Source organism: Sus scrofa, unplaced genomic scaffold, assembly GCF_000003025.6.
Source record: "Sus scrofa isolate TJ Tabasco breed Duroc unplaced genomic scaffold, Sscrofa11.1 Contig303, whole genome shotgun sequence".
Taxonomy (NCBI): Eukaryota; Metazoa; Chordata; class Mammalia; order Artiodactyla; family Suidae; genus Sus; species Sus scrofa.
This window is the reverse complement of record NW_018085171.1, coordinates 71,797-84,160: the sequence shown is the minus strand read 5'-3', so window position 1 is coordinate 84,160 and position 12,364 is coordinate 71,797. Positions and strand designations below refer to the sequence as shown.

At 37.3% G+C, this 12,364-nt stretch overlaps 1 protein-coding gene across 1 annotated transcript; it reads left to right on the top strand.

Moving 5' to 3' along the window:
• Positions 1-1,797: 1,797 nt before the first annotated feature.
• LOC110258711 (C-type lectin domain family 4 member E-like) lies at positions 1,798-10,845 on the top strand. The gene is made up of 6 exons (XM_021081976.1): positions 1,798-2,029; positions 6,757-6,849; positions 7,452-7,541; positions 8,538-8,689; positions 9,608-9,723; positions 10,513-10,845. Exons 1-6 carry the CDS (start codon positions 1,993-1,995, stop codon positions 10,661-10,663), a joined length of 639 nt encoding a protein of 212 aa, XP_020937635.1. The 5' UTR covers positions 1,798-1,992; the 3' UTR covers positions 10,664-10,845.
• Positions 10,846-12,364: the final 1,519 nt, after the last annotated feature.

The following is a 12,364-nucleotide window of genomic DNA, read 5'->3' as shown; positions in this document are numbered from 1 at the left end:
TAATGCAAAATCATTTATTAATATTGAGTCTTATTGATTAATAATAATAATGAACTATAGTCATTATGATTCATCATTTAATAGTTCATATAACTCACCCACGAAATATCTCTCTTTTTACTGGTCAAAAGCCATTTGCCTTATAGTACACATTAAATATGTATATATATAATATAAACTTTATAATTTTATTTATGTATTTATTTATTGCTTTTTAGGGCCACACCCACGACATACAGAAGTTCCCAGGCTAGGAGTCGAATCAGAGTTGCAGCTGCCAGCCTATGCCACAGAACAGCAACACCAAATTCAAGCTTCATCTACAACCTACTCTACAGCTTATGACAATGCAAAATCCCACCAAATCCCCAACCCACTGATCCAGGCCAGTGATCGAAACCACATCCCATGGATACTAGTCAGATTCATTTCTGCTGTGCCACAACGGGAACTCCTAAACATGTATAATTTTAAAACATTCTTGAATCTATATAATTGTCAAATGGTGAATGCAGAGGGAATTCACCAATACAATGAAACAATAAAAAGTCCCTTTGAGAACAGGGATGTTTTCTGACACATGGGAAGCCCGTGAGTCATCGGGTGTGGGGATTACCAGGTTTGATATGTGGCTATACATGAAACTAATGTGAATATAAATCAACTGAGACCAGTTGACATTCTTTCTTTTTTTTTTTTTTTTTTTTTTGTCTTTCTGTCTTTTCTAAGGCCGCACCTGAAGGCATACAGAGGTTCCCAGGCTAGGGGTCGAATCAGAGCTGTAGCCACCAGCCTACACCATAGCCACAGCAACACCATCCGAGCTGCATCTGCAACCTACACCAGAGCTCACAGCAACACCGGATCCTTAACCCACTGAGCAAGGCCAGGGATTGAATCTGCAACCTCATCGTTCCTAGTCAGATTCGTTAACCACTGAACCATGATGGGAACTCTCTCATTCTTAAGTATTTTATAGTAATGGGACCTTACTATATCCAACTAATCTTCCGGAAAATCACTGTATTCTAATGTCTAAATGAACTTGCTTCTGACATTCAAATTCATTTTTCTCATTAGGAGTAATAGGCTACAGCACAAAACAAAACCCCCCAATGATTCAAAACAATAAAATTAAACTACCTACTGAGTCTCTAAAGGCTCAGAAGCTGTGTTATAGTGAAGATATCGAGCTATTTCAAAGTGTGTAGTCATACTGCATGATGCTGTTGAACTGAGAGGGACCCCGTAAAATAGCGCCGTGATCAGCACTTGACAAAAGGCATATAAGTCCACAATAAGAGGCTGTTTAAGAGCTGAAAATGAAGGAGAGAAAAAGACATAAAACATGAAAAGATTGATGTACAGCAGAAATTGGCCCAACATTGTAAATCAACTATACTTTAATAAAAAATAAATAATAATAATTTTTAACATGAAAAGAAATTCACATTGCTAAGGAATAAATACATGGGTTATATGCTGAGATCTGTGCTAAATGTTGCGAAGATGTGGAGTGTGTCTCCTCTTGAGTTAACAAATATGTAATTGTAAAGATCAAAGTGAACATTGGAGTGCAGAGGTGAGCTTCACAGGTATCAAGTGAATATTTAGGAATGAGTTAGGTCTGGAAGAAGGCAGAGAACTTTTATCCACCAAAATGAAACAATATTTTGAAAGCCCTAACACCTCCCCAAAGTCAGTCTATTTTGTTGATACTTAAAATTTCATCATTTCCCCATTTTGTTGTTTCCTGAAGTGAGGAGAGTGACATGCCCAGTAAACTCCCTTGCCCCCCTTATGCAAGAAAGGAAATCCTGACTTAAACACACAACCACAGAACAAGTTAATTTTCTTATCCCTTAGGGTTGAGCTTCCTAAAGCACAAAGTATTCATCCTTCAGGATTCATTTTCTTTGACTCTTAGCAACAAAATACTCTTGGACTCCGAAACTAAGGAGAGAGACAGAGAGGAGGAGGGAGTGAGAAAGAATGGACTCATCCAAATCAGCTGCATCAGAATGCACAGGTAAAAATGGCAACTATCCCTTTTCCGTCCTAGATTCTTTTTTGGAAAGAGATGGTAAATACACAGGGGACAGGACAATAGAAAATCATCCAGTAAAGAAAAAGAGGAGAGACAGAGCCAGAGCCAGAGCCAGAGAATTAAAGAGAGGAAAATAAAAGAGGATGTTTAGAAGACTAGATGTTATATTGGAAAGATTGCCAGAGATTGAGTTCAGGGAGAGCTACCAGACTAATGTTCATTGTCTCCCACTGAGCAACAAATAAAATGTGTATTGGGAAGGAGGGGGAGGGGAACTACTAGATCTTCAATGCTTTATCTGATTGATTTACAAAGGACTGAAAAGAGGAGAGCAGGAGAGAGAAACAGAGAATAGTGAGAGGGAGGAAGGAAGAGAGAAAGATGGGTAAAGATGGGGGGAGAATTTATGAGAGTTAGAAAAGAAGTACTGCACATCTGTCTGAGTTCATGAGTCAGAGTCTTAAAACTAGTATTGGATTACTTCAATGACTAAAACGGTGGTCCCCAGACCAACATCATCAGCATCTCATGGGAACTTTTGGTTCCATACTAGCTCAACTGAATTTTTTTATGTTTTCTTTTTAATTTCTTTGATTTAAAGTTTTGGTTTAGTTGCTGGTATACAGAAAAGTGATTCAATTGTATACACATCTTTTACATCTTCTTTTCTATTATGGTTTATTACAGGATATTGAATATAGTTCCCAGTGCTTATATAGCAGGACCTTGTTTTTTATCTATTTTATATATAGTAGTTTGCATCTGCTAATCCCCAAATCCTAAAATATCCCTCCCCTACCTCCTTTCTTCTTTGGTAACTCTAAATTTGTTGTCTATGTCTGTGGGTCTGTTACTGTTTTGAAAATAAGTTTATTTGCATCATATTTTAGATTCCACATATAAGCAATATCATATAATATTTGTCTTTGTCTGGCTTACTTCACTTAGTATGATAATCTCTAGGTCCATTGACTTTGCTGCAAATGGCATTTTTTCATCCTTTTTACAACTTAGTAGTATTCCACTGTGTGTGTATGTATACATATATATATGTCTGTGTGTGTGTGTGCGTGTGTGTGTGTATACACCCCATATCTTTATCTGTTCATCTATCAATGGACATTTAGGTTGCTTCCTGGTCTTGGCTATTGTAGATAGTTCTGCTGTGAACATTGGGGTGCATGTATCTATTTGAATTATAGTTTCTCTGGATGTATGCCAACTAGTGGGATTTCTAGATTATATGGCAACTCTATTTTTAGTTTTTTTAAGGAACCTCCATACTGTTTTCCACAGTAGCTGCACTAACTTACATTTCCACCAACAGTATGGAAGGGTCCCCTTTTTTCCACACCCTCTATAGCATTTGTTATTTGTAGACTTTTAACGATGGCCATCCTGATAGGTGTGAGGTGGTACCTCATTGTAGTTTTGATTTGCATTTCTCTAATAACTAGCATTGTTGAGGATCTTTTCATGTGCCTTTTGGCCATCTGCATGTCTTCTTTGAAGAAGACATTTTGGCCTCCTGCCCATTTTTAATTGGATTATTTGGTTTTTGTTATTGAGTTGTATAAACTGTTTGTATATTTTGGAAATTAAGCCCTGTCAGTCACATCATTCATAAATATTTTCTCCCATTCCATAGGTTTTTTGTTTTTTGTTTTTTCATTTTGTTTGTGGTTTCCTTTTTTGTGCAAAAACTTATAAGTTTGATTAGGTCCCATTTGCTTATTTTTGCTTTTATTACTATTGCCTTAGGAGACTGACCTAAGAAAACATTGCTATAATTATGTCAGAGAATGTTTTACCTATGTTCTCTTTTAGGAGTTCTCTGGTGTAATGTCTTATACTTAGGTTTTTAAGCCATTTTGAGTTTATTTTTAATATGGTGTCAGGAAGTGTTCTAACTTTATTGACTTACATGTGGCTGTCCAGCTTTCCCAACACCCCTTGCTGAAGAGATTGTCTTTTTTCCATTGTGTATTCTTCCTTTGTAGAAGATTAATTGACAATAGGTGTATGGGTTTATTTCTTGGCTCTCTTTTCTGTTCCATTGATCCATAGGTCTGTTCTTGTGCCAATACTACACTGCTTTGATTACTGTAGCTTTGTAGTATTGTCTGAAGTCTGGAAGAGTTATGTCTCCTGCTTTATTCATTTCCCTCAAGACTGCTTTGGCAATTCTGGGTCTTTTATGGCTTCATATAAATCTTAGGATTATTTGTTCTAGTTCTGTGAAAAATTTGTAATTTGGTAGGAATCACATTAAAGATTGATTTGGGTAGTATAGTCATTTTAGCAATATTAATTCTTCCAATCCAAGGGCATGGAATATTTTTCCATTTCTTTGAATCATCTTCAATTTCCTTTATTAATGTTTGGTAGTTCTCAGCATACAAATCTTTCACTTCCTTAGTGAGGTTTATTCCTAAATATTTTATTTTTTGATGTGATTTTAAAAGGAATTGTTTGTTTACCATCCCTTTCTGATATTTCATTATTGGTATAAAGAAATGAAACTGGAGTTCCCGTCGTGGCGCAGTGGTTAACGAATCCGACTAGGAACCATGAGGTTGCGGGTTCGGTCCCTGCCCTTGCTCAGTGGGTTAAGGATCCGGCGTTGCCGTGAGCTGTGGTGTAGGTTGCAGACACCAGACGCGGCTCGGATCCCGCGTTGCTGTGGCTCTGGCGTAGGCCGGTGGCTACAGCTCCGATTCAACCCCTAGCCTGGGAACCTCCATATGCCGCGGGAGCGGCCCAAGAAATAGCAACAACAACAACAACCAAAAAAAAAAAGACAAAAAAAAAAAAAAAAGATTAAAAAAAAAAAAAAGAAATGAAACTGATTTCTCTATTTCTATTTTCTATGCAACTGCATGCTGCTATCTTGATGAATTTGTTTATCAGTTCAAGTAGTTTTTGTGCAGAGTCCTTTTGGTTCTCTATATAGAGTTATCATATCATCTGCATATAATGATAATTTTACCTCTTCCCTACCAACTTGAATACCTTTTATTTCTTTTTCTTGCTGTGGCTAGGACTTCCAGTACTATGTTGAAGAGAAGTGGTGAGAGTAAGCATCCTCATCTTGTTACAGATTTTAACAAGAAGGGTTTCAGCTTTTCACTTTCAAGTATTATGTTGGCTGTGGGTTTGTCATAAATGGCTTTTATTATGTCAACATATGCTCTCCTTGTACCCACTTTGGTAAGAGTTTTTTCATCATGAATGGATTTTTTTTTTTTTTTGTCTTTTGTCTTTTTAGGGCTGCACCCACAGCATATGGAGGTTCCCAGGTTCGGGGTTGAATTGGAGCTACAGCCACTGGCCTACACCACAGCCATAGCAACGCCAGATTGGAGCCACATCTGTGACTTACACCATAGCTCACGGCAATGCCGGATCATTAACCCACTCAGCGAGGTCAGGGATTGAACCCGCGACCCCATGGTTCCTAGTCAGATTTGTTAAGCACTGAGCCATGATGGGGACTCAAGGTATTTTTTTAATGTTCTCTTTGATTTCATCATTAACCCATTGGTTTTTTTGTAGCATGTTGTTTAGTCTCCATGTAATCTTTTTATCCCCCCTCACTTCTCTTTCTGTGGTAGATTTCCAGTATCATGCCTTTGTGGTCAGATGTTTGATATAATTTCTATACTTTTAAATTTGTTGAGGTTAGTTTTGTGCCCTATTACATGGTCAATCCTAGAGAATGTTCCATGTGCACTTGAAAAGAATGTGTATTCTGATCTTTTGGGATGTAATGTCCTCAAATATCAATTAAGTCTGACTGATCTGTTGTATTATTTAGGATCTCTGATGCCTTACTGATTTTCTATCTGGAAAATATGTCACTGATGTCAGTGGGGTGTTAAAATCTCCTAATATCCCATCACAGTGACTTATGTGAGCATACAGACACAAGGCTGCTATGCTAGGGCCATTAACAGTGGAGATTTTATGGCAGACCCAGGTTCTTCCATCCTGCATACAACTTCAAATGTGGCTCACACTACACTCCAGCCCCTCAGACTGTCTTTGCAGAAGCAACCCCAGTCTTCTCCCCAGCTCTGTCCACTGAAGCCCAAGTTTCAGCACCCAGCCCCTGCATGCACCTGTAGATGTGATCTCAGGCTGAGAAGTGCAGGGAGGAGGCAAGGACCATCTGTGCTGGACTCTCTGTTCTTCCTGCCACAGTCTTGTTGCTGCACTCTCCTCTGAGTCTCTGGAACTCCCTTCGTGTCCCTGCTGATCTGGTGAAGGGGGCTCCATGGGGTGAGGGACCTTTCTTCTTTCACAGCTCCCCCCCAGATTCTTATTTTTTCCTTTCATCCTACCTGGTTAGGAGGTGATCTTTCTTGCAATTTTTGTCATATGAGATCTCCTGCGTTCAGTAGACATTTTATGAGAATTGTTCCACATGTAATGTATTTTTGGATGTATTTGTGGGAGGAGGTGAGCCTTATGTCCTTCTAGTCCCCCATCTTGATCTGACCTCCTGAGATTTTAACTCTTGAGGCAAAACCCCATAATCTGTGTTTTAGCAAACCTTTCAAATGACTCTGATGCATGCTAAAGTCAGATATTTACTCAATATAGACAACGCAAGTGGAAGCAAATAGCAAAGTTGAATAGGAATTTCTTATATTTCTTTTGTATCTTCTTAGGAAAGCTTGACCGTGTCTGTGTCTTTCTTTCTGCAGAGAGAGAATGCTTCTCTTCCCAAGTGTTCTTAAGGACCATTACTGGGGTGTCCATCTTACTACTCAGTACCTGTTTTATCACCAGATGTGTTGGTGAGTTCTGAAGATCAAATTCAATCTCCCTGATGAATATGAAGAGTAAATCCTTCCTTACCACCTCTGGGTTCTCTTCTCCCACAAAGGGTATTTTTATTTCATTTTTGCCCTTATTTATCTTCAGGTTATTCCTCAAGCCAGAAACGCCAACTAGTACAAAATTCTTACCAAATTTCAGTGACCTGTGGCACATTTTTCATGATACTCATCTTTATATCCTCAGTGGCCCTGAGTCCTCCCTCCTGTACCCTTATAATTTGTGTAATCCTCTCCATGAGATCCTAACCAGAGGCAAAACCAATCACCTCTTGGAAGGAACTGTTGAGAGGTCAGACTTGGCAACAGAGAGAATGCAAACACATTTGTTTTCTTTGGGTCTTCAGGCCTGAAATAAAGTACATTTATTTTTATAAATCAGGAAAACCATGAAATGTGAATTCCTTCTTCTTTTTCTGAGTAAGTAAAGAAGCTCCTCTCCATGCTGTAGGAAAAGTAGTTAAGAAGGAAACATCATAATTATTAGTTGTAATATTTACAAAATGATAAAAAGTATTTTTATAGATAGTAATTAACATTAACTACTGTCTCTTTCCTTACAGTGACATATCACATCTTTCAACGCTGTGATGAGAAAAAGTTCCAGGCACCTGGTGATCTTATGGAGTTCTCCTGCGATAATGATGGATCAAGTACTACAGTCCTCAAATTTAAACACCTAAATTTACAAATCAATATTTTCTGGCTTCTAGGTTGACTTGGGGATAAAGTAATTTGGTCCTGTTTTTCAAAAGCAAAATGCAAAATCTTTCCTGTATTGTAAGAAAATAATGAAGAATTGGTAAGAGGACAGAAATAAACTTTGGAGATGCAATTAATGTTGGGACAGGAAATCTTGGGGACATAACAGCAAATTTCTAGAATAAATTTGAGGTATGTGTCTAAAGAGTAAATCTAGAAATGAAAGGTGTCATTCCCAGAAGTACACTTTTGTTTTCATTTGTCACCTGCTTCCAAAATGAGATGAAGGAGAAAAAAATGTTTACAGTAGGCAATTTGAAAATATCCCCAAAGTGTAATCCCTATATTCTTACATAGAGTCTTGATCCAAGTCTTCGCAAAATGCTACATGACACTAGAAAACTATGTCATTCTCTGGGCTATTATTTCCTCACCATTAAATTGACAAAAATTAGACTATTTATTTTCAAAAAACTTCAAAGGCTTAAATTCTATAATTCTAAGAACATTAACCCATTAACATTAACATTAACTGGACAACCAGTTTGGAGATTTTGTTGAGAGTACATTATTTGGGCAACATGAGATATGGTTGCTCAGCGGTGCGGTCACTCAGAAAAAAATGTATAAATTTTCTCTGAACTTGGAAGTCTAGGAACAGATTATAGGGTTCCATGTTAATAGCATAACTGAGGAAGATTATATATGAGTGTATTTATTGGCACTAAAATCTAGAAAACAAGGATTGTGTCTCGAATGACAAGAAAATTGCTATTTGTGTTTGCTGACATAAGAACTACCTAAAGTCTTAGATAGTAAGATGTGGAGTATGAACAAGGGCTTCCAAGGCTTCTGACTGTAAATAATGAAATTTGGGGACCAGAGGAAGTTTTCTGATATCTTCCTCAGTTCATATGGGATGCTCACAGAAACTTCTCTCTTTCTAGATTCAGTCAAGAATTGCTGTCCATTGAACTGGATACATTTTCAATCTAGCTGCTACTTCTTTTCTACTAACGTCATGTCCTGGACTGCAAGTTTAAAAAACTGCTCAAGCATCGGAGCTCATCTGGTGGTTATCAACACGCAGGAGGAGCAGGTATTTGGGATACAGCTTCCTCCAGTGTCAATGAAACACCCCTCACAGGATCCATCCCTTTTTGCAAACAGGGATATAATACTTGGCCCACAATTACTATTTGTTCAATGAATTTACTGAAATACATGTCATTCTTTCTATTTCTGTAAGTCAACACCAACCTTAATTTATTTCTGTCGCTAGAAGAAACATAAAAAAAAAAATTTCCCATAGCCAGTTCCTTTATTAATAAAGCAGGAAAAAAAGAGTGTTGGTATTTCATTTTAGAATGACCAGTATATTTGCAAACATGTCATATGAAAGAGGACAAGTAGAAATATTGGTCTATCACTTTTCAGCTATGATTTATAATGTTTTGTGCTACCAATACCACTAGATAAACTTTGAATGAGTTCTTGAGAACCTCCTTCTGTGTTGAAGGTTCTTTTTCACTGGTTTAATTTTACGTTATGTGTGTTTTACCACAATAAACAAACCAGGAGATTATCCCCCATGATCTTAAAAATTTCATACCCATTTTTCTATCATCTCCAGTCCAGATCTGACTTTATCTCTTTTAATAATAATTACCTTCAGCAGTTGTTTAGAATTGGTGTAAGTGATTGCCTAATTTTTTTAAATTTTCTATTCTCTTTTCAAAAATATAATATCTAATTTCTACTATGATTAATTATATAAGCTAGTTGATGGGCTAAGCACTGAGTACTTTTGATATGTTTGATTTATTCCTGAAAAGGAATGAAACAAAAGAATTACCAGGAGCACTCTTCTTTGCCACAGTCCTATATATAACAAATGCACTAATCAAATATTTGACCTTATGCAATATGTCACTGGCACACAATTTAAATATGGATAACTCAGCATTGTGCACAATTTTAATCTGATCTCCTAGGTTTTTATGTGTATCTTCCATAGGAATTCCTTTTCCATGCAAAACCTAAGAGGAAAGAGTTTTATATCGGACTGACGGACCAGGTGATTGAGGGTCAGTGGAAATGGGTAGATGGTACCCCTTTCACAACGTCTCTGAGGTAATTTTCTTCTTCTAGGAGAATTTTAACCCTAGCCTAAATCTCAAAGTTAGACCACTGTTGAGGGGAGTTCTCAGAAGCTCCTCTGTTCCAGAAGGTATATTCATGTCCATTCTTGATGATATTAGAGGCAAGAAGGGAAAGCGTTGATGTAGAAGAGAGAAAAAAGAAGCACGAGGATCTACTGGTCTTATTTCCTAGAACTACCTCAGATAAAGATGGAAATAGCAGATGACAACAAGAAGAGGCTTAGAATTAAACACTCATTCATTGAAAATGCAGGAGAGACAAAATGTGGAAATCAGAGTCTTATGCCCCCAAACTGTAGTAGATGAGACAAAAAAACAGTGATTTGAGAAAGACAATAGATTCGTATGGAGTAAAAGTAGGATGTGCTGATCCTTTAAACAGTTGTTTCATTATAGCACAGTGCAGCTAAATACAAAGTCCATAGGATAAATGGAACCAAGCAGGATATGAGATATGAATGTGAAGGAAACAAATCCGTCAGGATAGCAATCCTTTCCATAATGCCTCATTCTGGGTCTAAAGCCCTAAGAGAACATAGCAGAACTGAAAGTCAAAGATCCAGCTCAACTTCCTAACTCACAGACTCTATAGCTTACAGAAATGGTTTAGTTTTTCTGAAATTCCTTTTCTTCATCAATTAAGTGGAGATAATAATACCTGCCTCACAAAATTGTTGTGAAGTTAAATAACATAAAAGAAATTTGCCTGGGTTATAGGTCACTTTACTGCTTGTAAATGTCCCACGTCACTCTCTTTCAGCTTCTGGGATATAGGGGAGCCCAACAACATAGTTAGTGTGGAGGACTGTGCCACTATAAGAGACTCTTCAAACCCAAGGCAAAGTTGGAATGATGTGCCCTGTTTCTTCAATATGTTTCGGATTTGTGAAATGCCAGAAAGAAATATTTGAACAAAGAAAAAACCCCAAGATAGAAGGCACAACTTAAATGTATAAATGAAAAAGGAACAAGAGCATCGTAAGTGCAGCCACACAACTCTGAAAAGTGTGCATTGCACTTTATAAGGACGTCTTAAGTGTTTGTTGCTTTGATACAAATAAAAATAAGTCGTTTTGACTATTATAACTCATGATACTGACTGAAGCGCATTTTTCTCTATGTCAGTCTCAGGATTTCTCAGAATTTTTGTAGAAATGCTGTGAGAAGAAAAGAATGGTACATTTGTTTCATTGATGAGCCTTGATATGAAAATACAGGGACATAGAAGAAGTACCAAATCCAGCAAAGAGGATTTTGGAAAGTGCCTTGAACAATCTGAATTCAGGCTCTGTGTTAATTATTCTTCTTTCTAGTTAGTTCCTCAAAAGTCTGTCTTTTACCCTCCACCCAAGCACATATCCTCACTACGTTCTCCTGTATAATGAGTAGGAAATTTACTCAAGTCATGAAACTTATACCTGCCCACAAGACTAGAGTGGACTTTCTTGGCAAAGGCATTTACTGCAGCTTCTTTTTTTTTTTTTTTTGGCTTTTTGCTATTTCTTGGGCCGCTCCCACGGCATATGGAGGTTCCCAGGCTAGGGGTCCAATCGGAGCTGTAGCCACTGGCCTACACCACAGCCACAGCAACGCGGGATCCGAGCCGCATCTGCAACCTACACCACAGCTCAAGGCAACGCCGGATCATCAACCCACTAAGCAAGAGCAGGGACCGAACCCGCAACCTCATGGTTCCTAGTCGGATTCGTTAACCACTACGCCACGACGGGAACTCCCCTACTGCAGCTTCTTAAAAAGGCCATGCTAACCTTCATCTCCAAAGACACTGCCATCCAGTCTGCTCATCCCAGGAATTCCCTTTCCTCTCTATTTGCTTCCCTTGACTAATTGGATTGCACCCCAATTTGTATCTGTTCCTCAGCCAGAGCCAGATTCCAATAGTCAAATTACGGTAAGAGAACAGTCAGCTTAACACTCTCCATTTATTGCAAAATATACTATCAATACTTATCAGGTTACTCAAGAATATGTAAATAATATGGCAGCTTTTATAACCATGGTTCTTGTACTCAGCCACCAGAAAGAGACTTTCAAAATCACACATTGGAATTAATGTGTAACCATTGAATGGAAAAATTCAACTGAGCAAGTGACTATATTAGCTTTCTTTATAAATATTTATGTCTCTTAGACATAAGTGACAATCTGTGGTTTTGAAATGCCTTTAAAACAAAAGTCATTCAACCTGAAAAGAATCCAATGAACACATATTCATCTTTCTAATTTCTTTCTTTATATCATAAATATCAATGAGGAAAAATTGAAAAACATGGAAATTTTTCTGTTTGTTGTTATTACACTTTAGATGACTATATCATTTAAATTTTATCTAAATATTGAAAGACATTAAAATATTAATGCATAGTATTCATGGTTTATTTATAATTTAATTTATACAACTAACTTTGACTTCAAAGTTTGGCAAGAAAAGAAACAATTGTTAAAGGTTTAGTGATTAGAGAAAAAAAATCATTGGAACATAAATTATTTACCTAGAAAATTCTTCTTTGAGAAATAGATAATCCAAATGAAACCATTTTAAAATATAGTATTTTATAAATAAGTCTACACAGATAGATGCAAAGGCACTG